Raw genomic sequence first — 17,609 nt, 5'->3', positions numbered from 1 at the left:
CAGTTGTCTCCCCTCCTTCTGGGCGGTCAGAGGGTGGTGGTTTAGGTGTCGCCATGTCTTCCCCTTTTCCCCTGATCCTGTGGAAGAGGGAGAGGTCATGGTGAATGAGGCTGACGATCCCAGAGCAGTCTGGGTTTTTATAAGGAGGAGTTGCTTTCATTGAGCACTAAAGCTCTGGAGTTACTTAATATTGAGTCCTTGGAGGATTCGACTCCGGTGGCAGTTAGCACTTAGTGGCCACCCAGGTCCTTTTCAGTTCATGAGATCACACTCCAAATGCCAGTTTGAAAGTGGCTTGAGCTATGTCCTGCCTTTAGCCCACCTTTCTTGAGGAACTGGAGAAGTTAAAGCTGCCCAAGATGGATTCCCTGGTGGCCGCAGTGACTAAGAAAACTACTCTTCCATTTGAGGGCAGCATTGCAGTAAAGGATGTTCAATCCTCTCTGTAACTGTTGAGGTGGCTGGGCTGGCCTTATAGGCAGTGGTCTGTAGTTCTTATGCTGCCCGAACCTGTCTCGGCTGGGTTCAGCAGGCAGCAGATGCTCTGTCGGACTCTTGAGTGCTGTGGGGGCCTTGAAATTTTTTAGCAAGGAGACTGGATTGGCATATTTGACTGATCGTTGTATGATCTCATCAGGGCCTTGACTAAACAATTAGCTTTGGCCATCATGGCCAGGTGTTTGTTATGGCTTTGCCACTGAGCAGCGGAGGCTGTCTCCAAGCAGTATCTAATGAAGCACCCTTTTTGGTGTATGCTTCTGTTTGGGGAGGATTTGAGAGAAGCTTATTAAAGACTTGGGGTACTCCAAACTCAAAGATTACCAGAGGATAAGCCTAAGGGCTCGTCCATGGTGGCTCAGGCTCGCCCTCGCCTAAAAAACTTCGAGATACCACCCTAGTTGGTCTCGGGCCTTTCAGAGACCTCAATTTCAAGCAGAGGCATTTTGCTCTGATAAATGCTTCTCAGGTCAGCCTGTCCAAGCTTCCTTTGTCTTCCATCCTTCACAATGATGGGTTCCCGGTCCACTCACTGCCTCATCTAATAGGGGTCAGTAGTCCTTATTTTATGGGGAGTGAGCCAAATTTACTACAGACCAGTGGGTCTTGGATATTTATTCAAGATGACTACAAATTAGAGTTTGCCTTCTCAATCATAGATTCTTTCTTGGAATCCCCGTACAGTGCTCATTTTGGTAGCACACATCGCAAGGACGCTAAATGTGCAGATGAATTTTATCAGCCGGAACCTTCTGAATCCGGCAGAAAGCCTTTCAGTTAGTAGTTCAGAAATGAGGCACTCAGATTCTGGATTTAATGGCGTTGTGTTGCAATGCCAAAGCGTCCAAAACGCCCAGATTCTTAGCAGAAGATACGAGCATAGTTCTGAAGGCCTGGATGCTCTGCTTCAGCCATGGTTGTGGACGGGTCTCATCTCTGTATTCCTACCGTAGCCACTGATAGACAGGGTGCTCCACAGAATCATGCTTCATCCGGTTCTGGTGGTTCTGATTGGCCAAGGAGGCCATGGTACGCCGATCTCATTCGGCTAATGGTGGACAAACCTCTGTGCCCACCCCCTTCTCCAGACATCCTTTGTCAGGGTCCAGTTGAAATTGACAATTCGCCCTGTTTTGGTCTTACGACCTGAAGTTGAAGTTGAAAAAGAGAGATTCCGAACCGTTTTACCTCATCTCCTTATGCCAGGGTTTAGAGAGTTGTTGAGTCTTGGTGCTCACAGTGGGCGATTTCACCCCTTCTATCTTCCTTGCCACAGATCTTGGCCTTCCTGTAGAAAAGCCTTTCGAAAGGTTTGGCTTACAACTCCTTGAGGGTTCATGTAGTGGCCTTGGGTTGTTTCCATGGTCAGCTGCAAAATTCTTTCTTAGCAGTACATCTGGACGTGGTGCATTTTTTGAAGGGGGTCACTCGCTTAAAGCCTCTGCTGCAGTATCCCTTTCGAGAATGGAACCTCAATATGGTGCTTCAAGCCCTTCAGCAGGCTCCTTAGAGTCTCTTTATAAGGCTGTATTTGGAGGATCTCACCTTGAAGTTGAGTGTGTCTGGTAGCAATTTTGTCAGTGCAGTACATTTCTGAGACCTAGGCCTTGTCCTGTAGGGATCCCTTTCTCCATTTTTTTTTTTTTAAGGCCAGGGTCACTATCCACACGGTGCCTTCCTTTCTGCCCAAGGTAGTATTTTCCTTCCATTTAAACCAGCCCTTATTTCTCCTGTCATTTTGGGAGGAGGATTACCCCAAGGAGTTCCACCTCCTTCATGTTCTTGACGTTCAGAGACAAATGAATTTCATTGCTTGGATCACCTGGTTTTGGGTTGTATACATTTTTGAAACACCACGTGGGTGTTTTGGCTCAAGGAGAGGCTTCCTTTGGAACATTGGTTCTTTCTGCGATGGTGTTGGAATCCCACCCTATTTGAAGACTGCATTGTGGATTAGTTTGCTGCTGATGACAAGGAAGGAAAAAATTATATCTTGCCTGATAAATTTCTTTCCTGTAGTCACATCAGACAAATCCAGAGCCCCTCCCCACCCAATAGTGAGGATAGTGCCTGTCTTTTCCTTTTGTTTCTCTGTTTAACTGATTGCTGCTGTTCATTGTTTTACGTTCTGATTCATGTATGGAGAATTTCTGTGAGGAGGGAATAATATTTCTTTAATTGTTCCTTCTGCTGTCTTATGAGAAACACTGACTGGCCAAGGAGCATACCATCCTATATCTGAGTTCAGTTCAATGTGCTCTGTCTCCACCTGCTGGATTCATCTTCTGTGGCCAAAGGAAAGAAAATTATCAGGTAAGATATAATTTTTCCATATGCGAGTCATCACAATTTCTTTGTAGGTAAGGGTGAAAATCAGGATGCGATACATGAGGCTGACCTATATGCAAGTATCTATGGTGTGTTGACTTGAACAGGGTTAGAATCATGTTTCTCTCTTCTTTCCTTCAGATGCTGCTTTCACTACTAGTGCTTATTTCTTCAGTCAGTCATAATGGACAAGATTTTAGAAGGCCTGGTGACTTCTTCTCACCCTCTGAATCTGAAGCGAATGATTGTTAAGAAAGTGGTGGAGTCGGCGGAAAACTCTATCACTGAGGAACAGTGCAAGGCCATGTTTACCCTCACCACACGCCTCATCTTGGAGGGAGAGGATCAGTTCCAGAAAAAAGTTGGTTATCAGGTGCTTGAAGCTTATGCCAGGTATCACCGCTTGGAGTTTGAGAACTTCTTCAACAAGAATTTTGTTCTGAGCCTTTTACAAGAAGGTTACAGATCTGTAGACCGTACAGATGTTGCAGTCCTTGACTATATCCAAAGTGGCTTGAAGCTGATAATGAGTTGTCCATCTGTCCTGGACCTTTTCAGCATGTTGCAAGTTGAAGTTTTAAGAATAGTCTGTGAGAGACCTAAGCCCCTCTTATGTGCTAAATTAAGCGAACTACTGACCAATTTTGTGCAGTGTGTGCCTAAAGGTAAACTGTCAGTAGCGTTTTGCCAGCAGTTAGTCCGGACGATTGGTCACTTCCAATGTATTTCCAGACAAGAGAAGGAGCTTCGAGAATACGTCTCTCAAGTTACCAAAGTCAGTAGCTTGCTTCAGAACATCTGGAAGGCTGAACCGTGCACTTTGCTTCCTTCTTTGCAAGAAGTATTTGCAATTATTTCTTCCACAGGTAAAGACATTTTTTAAGGTGCTCTTCATTCTTGCATATAGAGGAAGGTAAGGAGATCAGGCTGATTACTTCAACATAATCAGGGCCAGATCAAGGGCATATGCCCTAGATGAACTATCACTGTGCAGCGCCCCCCTTCCCTTGCAGTGTGTCACCTTCCAGTAAACATCCCCCACTGAGTGTATGTAGGTGTATGATGGGATGGAGCAGAGAGAAGGGTTAGCAGAAAGAGTTGTGCTAGAGGGAAAGGGGGTTAAATTTGGCTTGCTGTGCTATGAGGATCAAGCAAACTTGAAAGTGTGCTGAGCAATAAAGGTTCAGAAGCACTGCGCTAAGTGATTTCGTTAATTTCTAAACTCTGAGGCTCATGCTTTAAGGAGGAGAGAGGCATATTTATCTATGCATGTGCTCATGTGGGGCTCAGGGCTCCATCATGTTAAGAGGACACCCAGGGGTCATTGTTGCTCAGAGCAGATCCCTTATGTTGATCTAGACCTGAGCATAAGACACTGGTGATATTTATTTTTTTTATTGGCACACCTGGTCAGGTTTTATGGGGAGACACACCAGTGTGCAGTGGCATGCTGGTTCATTAACACTGCTTTAATGTATGCTGTATCTTAGTTGCTGCTTTTTTCAGTCCTCCCTTCTTGTCTGTGTTTTTCTACCACTGCCCCACCAACCTTTTCCCCCTTCATTTTCTTTTCTAACCCTTCTTATCTTTCCAAACTCAAGCCCTTCACTAACCTGTGCAGTGCTGTTAGAACCATCTCCCACTCTTTATTCACTTTCTTCCTTCAAATATATCTTTTTGCAATACCGTCCCTTGTGTGGTAAGTTTCTATCTACTGGTAGTGTTTTCTTAGTGTGGTAAAAAGTGGTTATAGATGTTTTCAGTTTTGCTTGTTTCTCTAAAATGTCGTGTTGGTATGTCTTTTTTTTTTTTTTTTCCAGATGCATTATTTGAACCATCTGTTGCCCTTGCCAGCCTGGTGCAGCATATCCCCTTGCAGATGATTACAGTTCTCATCCGGAGCTTGACTACAGACCCAAATGTGAAAGATGCTAGCATGACAAAAGCTCTGTGCAGGTATGGATATCCAGTTGTGGGAAGGAAGGATTATTCATGTCTGAACAGTCAGAGCCTGACACTTTTATTCTTGTTCTGGTTATCAATAGAAATCAAACAAAATAAAACATGGAAAAGAAACTAAGATGATACCTTTTTTATTGGACATAACTTAATACATTGCTTGATTAGCTTTCGAAGGTTGCCCTTCTTCCTCAGATCGGAAATAAGCAAATGTGCTAGCTGACAGTGCATATAAGTGAAAACATTCAAGCATTACTATGACAGTAAAATAGATACTATTGGAGATTCTACATGGAATGTTGCTACTATTGGAGATTCTACATGGAATGTTGCTATTCCACTAGCAACATTCCATGTAGAAGGATGCGCAGGCTTCTGTTTCTGTGAGTCTGACGTCCTGCGAAGCCTGCGCGGCCAAATTGGTGATCTACAAGGGCCGACTTCTACATGGAATGTTGCTAGTGGAATAGCAACATTCCATGTAGAATCTATAGAAATCAAACAAAATAAAACATGGAAAAGAAAATAAGATGATACCTTTTTTATTGGACATAACTTAATACATCTCTTGATTAGCTTTCGAAGGTCGCCCTTCTTCCTCAGATCGGAAATAAGCAAATGTGCTAGCTGACAGTGTATATAAGTGAAAACATTCAAGCATTACTATGACAGTCTGACAGGGTGGGAGGATGGGGGTGGGTCGGAGGTATGCATGGGGACATCAAAGCATATCATTGATATTCTAACAGGATGGGTGTGGATAGGTGAGGGGTGGGGTGATCAACAGAGACATACAGCTTTATGGTTTATAATGGGTTAGGAACCCCAGATCCTTGTTAAGTCCTTTCTGTTGGGTGTTAAAATATTCAATCATTCTGACTTCAAAGGTCTTACGTTCTTGTATGGTTTTAAAGTTACCTTTCAGTATTCTCACTGTGAAATCACTGGTACAGTGTCCTGGTTCTGTGAAGTGCTGTCCCACTAGGGTGGGGGCCCTACTGGCTGTATTGTTCATGTGATGTCTATGTAAATTGAATCTTGTCTTAAGCATCTGGCCTGTTTCTCCAATATAGCATCCTTCGTTACATTTTTTACACTGAATGATATACCACATTGGAAGATGAGCAAGTGAAATATCCTTTTATGTTCTTGTTCTGGAAATCTCAGGGGCGATATACTACTACTACTACTAAAAGAATCTAGAATACCTGTTGGCTCTATAATGTAGCTGAAAAGAGTAACTTGCTATTTAGAGGAGCTGTGCTGAGTAGTTTCTTTAAAAATATACTTGCCTGTTTTTTGGAATCACTCCTTTATTTTTATTATGTTAGATTTTTCAATTAAAAATATTTGCAATAAAAGTATATATATTTTCTAAAGTATAGACCCACCATCTATATATATATATATATATATATATATATATATATATATATCTATATAAAAGGCAACACCAACGTTCTATGAAGCCTCCAGCCGGAAGTGTGAAGGGGGCGAGATATCCGGTTTCCCTATAAGTCTCTGCCCCGCCCTCTCTGTAACACAGTCAGTGAAGGAAAACAGCAGAGCACGAAATCAAATCGCTGGCTCTGTAACAGTGAAGGACTCAGAGGGGGGAGGGGAGAGAGGCCAGAGGGCAGGGACACACACACTCCCACATGCACACAGAAGAAAACATTGCTAGCCCCAGAGGGGGGAGGGGAGAGAGGCCAGAGGGCAGGGACACACACACTCCCACATGCACACAGAAGAAAACATTGCTAGCACCCGTTTCATTTGCATCAGAAACAGGGCGTTTTTTACTAGTATATATATAAAAGGCACCTCCAACGTTCCAATGAAGCCTCAAGCCGGAAACTTGAGGCGCCACAGATATCGGGTTTGGCCTGCAGTCAGTGTAGCTCCACCCTCGCGTCAAAACACGATGACGTAGAGGGCGGGGTGGGCCTGCAGTCACTGTACCTCCACCTTCGCGTCAAAATGCGATGACGTAGGGGGCGGGGCGGGGAAGGCACAGCGCACGAGTCCCACACATTCTGTGACAGCAGCGGGGAGTCCCACACATTCAGTGACAGCAGCGGGGAGAGCGCTGCGAACTTTAATCACAAACTCGCAACCAAGTGACTGAGGGACGGAGTGGGGGTGTGGAACTCGGGAGGGAGAGAGGATGGTGGAGGGGGGGGATTACCTTGCTAGTGCCCGTTTCATTTTTATCCGAAACGGGCATTTCTCACTAGTTTCTCATAACAGCATCTGACCTACAGTCGCCTTTAATGTAATACAGTCGGAGCTGGCAGAAACCACATGTAGATCTGCAAAAAATGAAATTCCATGAATGTAGAAGCCTAATTTTAATTGTCTGCTTCACCCTTCATCACGAAACAGTAATTGTCCCCACTAACGAAATAAACTATCCACAGCAGATAAACAGGTTATATAACAAGTGACAGGTTAAGTATGTAAATTTGAAGAAGTTGGTTTCTTCACAGTAGGTTAAAAAAATCCACAGAGACAGAAGTGTTGCTAGTTTTAATATAATAGCTTCTATTCTTCATTTTTCATGTAGATAACCCACTCTGGGGTTAACAGTAAAAAGTACATTGGCCAGTGCTTCCCTCTGCTGATTGCCACATTCCTCATATTTACACAACATTTTAGTGCAGAGTTCTAATAGCTGTATTGTCCTGGAGAAAACTAGAGTCCTTACAAGTTGTAACACCTTGTAGTGGACCAAAAATAGATCTGAAGGGGATACCTTTTGTGGTTTCAATCAAATGGCCTATTAAAAAAAAAAAAAAAAAAATCACAATTTGCAACGATTCCAGAATTCTGTAGGGAAGAAAGCTATGCCTTAGTCTTTCTTACCTAAATATAGCATAGCAAGATTTGGAGAGCAACAGTAAAACTAAACTCTGATAGTAAACAGATTAACACAGCATGACTATGATCGAACAGGACAACACGCAATCTTCATCCATTCCGACCCTCCACTTATACCTCATACGATCACTATACAACTTTGTATTTGTTATCCACCGACAGGGCAAACGCCTTTGACGGTACTATGTAAGCCACATTGAGCCTGCAAATAGGTGGGAAAATGTGAGGTACAAATGCAATAAATTTATTTATTATCCATACTTACAACCCACCTACAACTCAGCAAGGTACAAAGAAAATAGATTTTAAAATATAAAACATCTATATCTTAAAAACCTCTTAACAATAACATTAACAGCTGTACCATTGCCTAACCTGAAATCTGGAGACATCTTCAAGCTGCAACAGAAGCTGCCACAAAAAGATGTCTTCAAATACTTTTTGAACCGCTTTACATTTGCACATAACCGCAGTGGACCAGGTAAATGATTCCATGTCAAATGCCCAGCTGCTGAAAAAGCAGAAGTTTTTATATCTGCATAATGTACCTCACTGAAATGTGTACGAGAGAGCTGTTTCGTCTGTTTTGATCTCAAGAAGCAGGTAGGCTGATAAACGTGTAGCACATTCAAAAAATGCCAAGGAGCAACAGCATAAAGAGTCTGATGTATAAGACACTACACCTTAAACCACACTCTTCTGTCCACTGGCAGCAAATGTAGCTGCCTCAAAAGAGAGGAGCTATGGGTATATCTAGAAATGCCCATAATCAACCTCACTGCTGAATTTTGGATTACCTACAAGGCTTGACATCGAAACACCAAAACTCCCAGATGGATTATTGTAATGCATTATATCTTTGTAAGAACCGTACTCTGTACAACAGTCAAAAATTGCTATAATAATATTGCAATAAAAAATTGAAATAAAACCCCATAGAAGTAAAAAATCATTATGTATAACAAAAAGTACATAAATTTAAAATAAAACACACTGTTGGTGGCAACCCAGCACACAAAACAATTTTAACAGTATTAATGTTGACCCAACATGGCCTTATTTCCACATGATGCCTATATGTCTTTTGTCTTTGTCTTTTGCTTCCATACCTTCTTGTACCTAACGCCTTTGACTCTAACACTATCATGTATTTCACCATAATGTAACCAAAACTTCTGCTAAAATAATGTGTACTCTTTTCTATTCCCAATATTATGTATTTCACCACCATGTACCCAAAACTTGCTGTAAATCCAAATGTACATTCTTTTCTACTTCCAATATCCACGATGAAATGTAAGCCACATTGAGCCTGCAAAAAGGTGGGATACAAATGCAATAATAATATCAGAAGTATAACGTATCTAATATCATACAGGATAAAATAAAAGTGGAAATAAATATAATCTCACTGACAGTCTAACACTTTCTAAACAGAATATGATCTTATAGATAAACATGAGAGGGGCAGTGTGTTTATTTCTGATAAACCATCACAATGAACTTCTATATCTGTGTTCAGTAAAAATTCTCAAATGCTTACTGAATGATATGAATTGATAGCATTACCAAAGAATTCAGGACAAGTTTATTCAAGGAAATTGCCAACAAGGCACCTAGTGACCCTTTTATTAAGATGCATTAAATTTTGGGTTTAACGCACTATTAACAGGATTTTAGCACACAGCAAGCCCAAAACAAATGCAGCATCACTAGTATTTTCACGTTTTGGCCATGTGTTAATGTTTCTGTTAGTTTGAGGGACCAATAAGCTGCTAACACAGAAGCGTTTACTGCCACCTATTTAGGATGTGCTAAATACCCAGTGTACCTGAATGCAACTCACCTTGAGCGACTGCTGAAAAAGGTATGCGCAAATTCCAAATAAATAAACAAATGCTCTCTGCATTAACTATGTGGGTAGCCAGTTAGCGCGTGGTAAGTGTAATGCGTTAGCTGGATAGTAATTCCATACCCACTCTCTGCCTATAACATGCCCCCTAACAGAAAAATTCAGTAACTCATGGTTTTAATATGCAGAAACATGCAAGTTACCACAAACCTCTTAACACAATCAAGTAATAGCCTGTTTCCACGTGTTAACCATGCGTTAAGTACTTAACACACTTTAGTAAATGGCCCCCTAATGAGGAAAAATGAATTAATAGACCCAAAGCAGCAAACAAGAGGAAAAATATTATATGAAATTAGAAAAAATATTAAAATTGAAAGTAAAAAACTGGACCCTCACCTGCACCTGGATCCGCAAGTGCGAGTGGTCACCAAGCGGATGTTCTATGCAATGTGGAGGCTGCGGCGTGTTAGGTTTTGTCTCACCAGAGAGCTCTTCCACACTCTCATTCACTGGCTAGTTCTGTCTCAATGGACTACTGCAGTGGGATTTATGCAGGCTGCCAGGAGCATCTACTGCAGTGGGATTTATGCAGGCTGCCAGGAGCATCTACTGAGGAAATTCCAGACTGCCCAGAATACTGCTGCGAGACTCATCTTGGGCAAATCGCGCATGGTTCCTGCGCAGCCCCTACGTTACAATCTACACTGGCTACCTGTGAGAGAACGAATCGCATTCAAGATCTGCACTCTGACGCAAAAATAATCTACGGTTAGCTCCGAAATACATGATTCCTCTAATAGATCTCCCACCTAGAAATGCCATCACAACAGCACGCACCTTTTTACAACTACATTACCCATCTTGCAGGGGTGTTAAATACAAGCTTCTTTTTGCCTCTACTTTCCACTACTCCAGCCCGAAGACTTGGAATGCTCTTCCTCTGTACCTAAAATCACAAGTTGACCACTATCTTTTCAAGAAGCTGCTGAAAACGTACCTTTTTGAAAAAGTGTGTTCCATCAGTAATTCTGCTGTTTAGCCATCCTAATTGCTGCTAGCGTTTTATCCTTATTCTACTGTAAAATTCATGTGTTGTATCTCTTTACTTTTGTAATTCATGGAAGCCACATTGTGCCTGCATTTGTGGGAAAATGTGGGGTAGAAATGAACCGTAAAAAAATAAATAAAATATAGAAAAAAAAAAAAAAATTATGAAAAAGCAATTTAAAAAATCAAATGAAATCAGGAAATATTAAGCAGATTGGATAAGTCTGTAGGAGGGCTTATTTGTGAGATTCTTGACATACCACCTTTTCATTGACCCAACCATAGCGGTTTACATATTACATACAGGGTGTCTTTAATGAAAAATAGGTTGAATATGTGAGATGACAAATGCCTATCTAGGAGGTACAGAAGACCACGTTTATTGCTGGTGGGCTCACCCAGTCCTGCAAAGGAAATGCTTCACTCATTTAAACTATCAGCACTGCAACGGGAGACACCCTCCGCTATGAACCTTCAGTGGAGGAGCGTGAAAACTTTAAAACGCTCCATAGAGATCTTCAGTTATTATTTAACTGGCTGCATCAGACCCTTAAAGAGGCATTTCATCTACTCAGTGGAAGTAATAGATTAAAAAAAATTATATAGATCTATATAATTACATAAGTATTGCCATACTGGGACAGACCGAAGGTCCATCAAGCCCAGCATCCTGTTTCCAACAGTGGCCAATCCAGGTCACATGTACCTGGCAAGATCCCAGAACAGTACAGTACATTATATGCTGCTTATTCTAGAAATAAGTAGTGGATTTTCCCCAAGTCCACTTTAATAATGGTCTATGGACTTTTCCTTTAGGAAGCCATCCAAACCTTTTTTTAAAACCCCGCTAAGCTAACCACTTTTAATACGTTCTGTGGCAATGAATTCCAGAGTTTAATTACACGTTGGGTGAAATATTTTCTCCGATTCATTTTAAATTTACTACTTTCTAGCTTCATTGTGTTTTTGGAAAGAGTAAACAAGTGATTCACGTTTACCCGTTCCACTCCACTCATCTATTATAATAATTTGCTCCTGCAACGTTCCAGTGTGTCTATCTGCGTTCGTAACCATCTCCTGACATCACTCTCCCGCAGTAGAAGCCTGCTTGCCTGACGTCAGGAGATGGTTACGAACACAATGAGAGACATTGAAACGTTGCAGGAGCAGCTTCAACCCATCCTCCACATGCACCAACATCTCCACCCAGGGCCGCTGAGAGATTGGGCTGGGCCAAGGCCGTCCCCTGGCCCCGCCCTCACCGGGCCGGCCCCCTGCATTGAAATCGCAGACTCACCTCCGTGAAAGCAGTGCTGGAGGGAAGGAGGCCCGAAGGGAGGTGTTCAGGACGTCCAAAATTTGGGCGTTTCTGTGACGGGGCAGTTGAGGATGTCCACATTTTGGACGTTTCTGCAATGGGCAGTTAAGGACGTCCAAAATTGGATGTTTCTATGAGAGAGACCCAAACGTACAAAACATTTTATACATGTTATTTGCGAAAATTGTGGATTTTTCCCAAGTCCATTTAGTAGTGGTTTATGGACTTTTCCTTTACTAAGCAGTCCAAATCTTTTTTAAACTCCGCCAAGCTAACCGCCTTCACTACGTTCTCCGGCAACGAATTCCAGAGTTTAATTATGCGTTGGGTGAAGAAAAGTTTTCTCATATTTGTTTTAAATTTACTACACTGTAGTTTCATCGCATGCCCCCTAGTCCTAGTATTTTTGGAAAGCGTGAACAGACGCTTCACATCCACCTGTTCTCCATTCATTATTTTATATACCTCATGTCTCCCCTCAGCTGTCTCTTCTCCAAGCTGAAAAGCCCTAGCCTCCTTAGTCTTTCTTCATAGGGAAGTCGTCCCATCCGCGCTATCATTTTAGTCGCCCTTCGCTGCACCTTTTTCAATTCTATTATATCTTTCTTGAGATGCGGCGACCAGAATTGAACACAATACTCAAGGTGCGGTCTCACCATGGAGCGATACAACGCCATTATAACATACTCACACCTGTTCATGCTAAACGGTCAGGGAGGGTTAACCCCTCTTTTAATTAAACTTCATTGGTTGCCTGTTCATACTTGTTGTTTTTTTTAAACTTTGTACTATGGTTTATAGGATTTTGCATGGTCTTGCCTTAGTTATATGCTATGTCTTTTGCCTTTAATTTTTTTAGATGATCTTGAGCAAATACTGTTTTATTACTTCATTTCCCCTCTGTTACTCATGTTAGATACAAAAGTTACTTTACTGCTTCTTTTATATATATTAGGTTGTAAAACCTTTCAACTCTTTGGTATCTGAGATAAGATTGGAACAGTAAGGTTTAGGAAGTTACTGTTTGCTAAACGGAAAAAAAAAAGGAATTCCAGCTATTGGTTGAAAGTGCTAAATTGTTTATCAAAGGGTTCTTCAGTATAGGTGTCAAGACGATCTCTTCCCAACAAAAAGGGAATTGTCCAAGATGAAATAGTCCAGAAAGCGTAGAGAACAGCCAAGCAATAAAATAGGAAGCACTGAGGCAAATAAATGATAGGCACATACATGGAGAACCCAGTGTGATCTGGAAAGATGTTTCAATAAAACTTGAACCTCGGAAATAGTAATGGAATAGTGTGGAAGAGTGGCCTAGTGGTTAGGGTGGTGGACTTTGGTCCTGAGGAACTGAGTTCGATTCCCGGCACAGGCAGCTCCTTGTGACTCTGGGCAAGTCACTTAACCCTCCATTGCCTGCCGCATTGAGCCTGCCATGAGTGGGAAAGCGCGAGGTACAAATGTAACAAAAATAAAATAAATAACTGGTGAAAAATCTTCCCAAATACGATCAGCAGGGCACAGTAATCAATGTCTTATGATAGTTGAAAATTTAGTGTCTGACAGCATATGATCTCTCAACTTATGGAATATTAATTTGAAATACTCTGCTGTATCATGACTTGATAAGGTTTCCAGTGTTGTATAGTAACTAATGTAACTAGTTACTGTACTTAAGTAAAATTTTTGTCACTTTTACTTGTAAAGAAGTAAAGGAAAAATTTACTTTTACCGAAGTAGAAATTTAACCAATTTTTACTACTTTTACCTAGTTACTTCTGATGATTACAGTAAAAAGTAAAAATGGAAGAGACCTAAATGATTGCTCAGTAAACCAAATGAAACAGCAAAACCTGGAGCAGTATTTTGCTATTGCAAACCTCGTCACACAGTGGATCATCTCATCTTAAATTTTGTTCAGGGAATAGCCTGTGAGAACAGTGGAGTTGCCTGTGCTTGTTGAACTGGTTGCTAGTCTCCAGTCAAACAGAACAGTGACGAGTTCGGTCACTTTGAAGCAGAGATGAAGCCGGTTGCAGTTCTTGGTGAACAGACATATGTCTCTACGACAACAGACTGCTGGACACCCCATGGAAAATTTTACATTGGTGTGACTATCTGCTGGATTAATAGTCTGCTTGCCTGGCCTTAAGACTGAAGAGTTCCCACACATTTTGACATTCTTGCATCAGTTCTTGAAAATATTCAGAGTTTGCCATCAGATGAAAAATAGTTAGAGCAACAACAGACAATGATTTCAAATTTGTGAAAGCCGCCTTTGTAATTGGACAGCATGACAATGATAACAAAGATGAAGATGCAAGTGATAAATTAGACCGCACTACTTCTAATGCAGATGATAATGACAGTGATTATGATAAAGCATTCTTTGCAATAAGGAAGTCAATTGTTTCAGACAGCCTGGCCTGATTTGACGGAGCTTTTAATCAGACTGAACAATCCACTTCCTGACACTGCAGTGGTTGAGCACCTTTTAAACTGTGCTGGATTAATGACTCGCAAGTGCACTCAAATGTGTGACGATCATTTTCAAAATTTAGTTTTATGAGAAGTGAAGTGAACTGAATTGTAGAGCAATAAAATTGTTGGGATAAAAATCTTAACAATAGTTGCATTCACTGTAGTTACGGTACTTTCACTTTACTCAAAAAGTATTATATTAGGCAGTAACTTTTTTTTTGCTTTCACTTAAGTAGATTTTTAAATGTGTTCTTCACTATACTTAAGTAAAAATAAATGTACACTTTAATACCTAAGTACTTTGACTTAGTACTTTGAGTAACACTGAAGGTTTCCACGATGGTTGGTGTAGGAGGAAGAAGAGGCTTAGGGATTCATTTTACTAAGCTGCAGTAAGTGCTAGCGTGCACTTACCATAGCCTAAAATGGGTAGGTGCGTGTCGGGGGGGGGGGGGGGGGGGGGGGCAGAGAATGGGCATGACAGCATGAATCAGCGCAGTTATATTACCACATGCTAACTAATAGCACAGGATTAGCGTATGAACCCTTATTGCCTACAAAATAGTTCTTGGTAATTGCTTACATGCTAATTTCTTTAGTGGCCATGGCAAAATTAGCGCATAGCCATTCATTCAGAAAATAGAAAAATTGTCCATCTTCTGGTTGCAGGATAAAATGGCACTTAGTGCCACTTAGTAAAAGGACCCCTTAATATGAGAGAGTATGGAAAAAAGAAACAGTTTATTTGAGACGGTGATGAAATCCCGATCAAATTTGAAAGATTTTTTTGCAATAATATTTGAGTCTTATATAGCACTACCCACCCCAATGGCATTTTGAAATTTTCCTATCCTAAATAAGTGTAAAATTACTCTGGTTGTACAGCAGGCATACTTTCACTGCCATAGCCTGGGAACATCCTAAGGAGGGTGTGCAGTTTTGGAAGAAGAAAAATAATGCGTACAGGTCACATTTTTAGATCTACATGTGTTATTTGTTAAATTTTTACCTACACAAAAAGCAGGTACATTGTACCTGCCCCAATAGTCAAAACAAAACTACATGTGAAATCTCTATATATAAAAGGCACCACCAACGTTCTAAATGAAGCCTCCAGCCGGAAGTGTGAAGGTGGAGAGATATCCGGTTTTCCCATGAGTGTCTGCCCCGCCCTCGCTCTCTCTGTAACACAAACAGTGAAGGAAAACACAGCAAAGCAGGAAATCAAATCGCTCTCTCTGTAACAGTGAAGGACTCAGAGGGGGGGAGGGGAGAGAGGGCAGAAGCCCTCACTATCTCTGTAACACAAACACAGCAGGAAACTTAACACTGAATGACTCGACTCCGAAGGGGGAGGGGACAGACAGCACACTCCCACATGCACACAGAAGAAAACCTTGCTAGCCCCCATTTCATTTGCATCAGAAACGGGGCTTTTTTACTAGTTTTACTATAATTATTGATGTAAACCTTATGGGTGAAAAGTACCTATAGTATTATGGTTATGGCTGCTGTTATTTGACATATCACCCTCTTGAGTCAAAACAAAGTGGTTTACTCTCCAAAATTAAAAGAAATGGAAAGGCACACAATATATTCAATAAGAAAACCAAAGGAAACAGAACAAGAAAGAGAACAGAAGGGAACATGCTTGCCTGCCCCCTCCTCCATTGGGCTATGCTTGCCAAAAGGTCTTGCTAAAGAGGTGGGTTTTTAGGGCTGTCTTAAATTTTGCAAACGAAGATTCAAGCTGGATTGTAGGTAGGAAGAGGTTGTACAGAGTGGTTGCCAAAAAAGAAGGCTTAGGGTTCCTTTTACTACTAAGGTGCGCTAACAGATTTAGTGCGTGCTAAATAAGATGCCCATAGGAATTTAATGGGCATCTTATCATTTAGCCTGTGCTAAATCCATTAGTACAACTTAGTAAAAGGACCCCTGAATGTTTGGTGTTTATCCAGGCATGCCAAAGAAGGTGGAGCTATATGCAGATTAAGGATATTTGAAAACTGTAGGAGATGAGAGAAAGAGTAAGGCATAAGTGAAGATAGGTAAGTTGGGTTACCAGTATAGATGGCTTTGGGGACAAGTATCAGTATCTTAAACTGGATGTGGAATGAGATGGGAAGCCAATCATGCTGGTAAAGCAGTGGCGAGATGCGATCAGATCTATGAGTGTGACAAAGAAGGTGAATAGCGGTATTTTGTACAGATTAAAAACATTTGAGAAGGGTGTTTGGGATCCCACCATACACAGAGTTGCAGTAATCTAGAGGTGACATAAGTATGTAACAATGTGATCTGAGAACTTTGATCTAAATAAGAATGAATCGAGCAGAATTGTCGCATTGCCCAGAAAGATGTGAAGACTTCGTTAGAAATCTGTGATTCAGAGGAAAGTTGTTAATGTGTACACCAAGATATTTAGTAAATTCATTTAAAGTAATTGGATCTTCAAGTATTGGAGTGATTCCTTGGCACCACTGATCCAACAAGTACCTTTTAGGGTGGGGGGGTGGGGGGGGGGTTCAAGACAAAGCAGCTCTATTTAAACCAGAGGTGAATTGAGTATAAACAATCTGGATTAGAGGTAGATTGGGGGCAAATAAGAGATTATCGCCAGCATAGAAATAGAAGAAAACTCCCTTGTCTTGAATAGTGGTAGCGAGGAGGATGAGAAGTAGGTTAAAGGGGCCAAGAGCCTTGGGGAACACCCATGAAAGAGTAGAGGGAGAACATGTGGAATGAATACTTGAAAAGAGAAGAACCATTTCAATACTGTACCAGAGAGGTTATAGCTGCCAAGACAGCGGAGAAAGAAGCTCATGGTCTACAAGGTCAAAGGATGGTATTAGCACCAGTGTGGGCAGTTTATTACCCCGTATATCTTTTTTATTATGAACAAAGTGTACTTTTTTTTTTTTTTTTAATTTACAAGCACTCTGCCTCCTTACCCATGTCTGCTGTTCAGCAGGGTTGTGTTTATTTGTAAGTTAGGGTTCCCACTATGTAATAATGAAAGCCAGTTTTCCTTCACTCTCTGATACACCTGGATTATTAATCATGATATGTTAAACACTTTATCTTGCCCGAGAGGTTTACAAGAGTGAAAAAAAACCCTATAAAATAAAATTTTATACTATATATAATGTGTATGGATAGATTTGATGAAGGATGAAAGCACTGAGTATGACTAGCAAAGGAATGGAGTCAAGAAACCATCTATAGCACAGCAATCTATGTAATATT

At 41.2% G+C, this 17,609-nt stretch overlaps 1 protein-coding gene across 1 annotated transcript in view; it reads left to right on the top strand.

Annotated features, from left to right (window-relative positions):
• The window catches only part of USP38 (ubiquitin specific peptidase 38), a gene marked incomplete in the record, with an annotated part of 169,277 nt that overhangs the window by 25,632 nt on the left and 126,036 nt on the right, over positions 1–17,609 (top strand). Inside the window, 2 exon segments of the mRNA XM_030191689.1 lie at positions 2,968–3,692; positions 4,647–4,782. Of these exon segments, the coding sequence (XP_030047549.1) occupies positions 3,011–3,692; positions 4,647–4,782 (818 nt within the window).

Source organism: Microcaecilia unicolor, chromosome 2, assembly GCF_901765095.1.
Source record: "Microcaecilia unicolor chromosome 2, aMicUni1.1, whole genome shotgun sequence".
NCBI lineage: Eukaryota > Metazoa > Chordata > Amphibia > Gymnophiona > Siphonopidae > Microcaecilia > Microcaecilia unicolor.
This window is presented reverse-complemented; position numbering and strand designations above follow the sequence as displayed.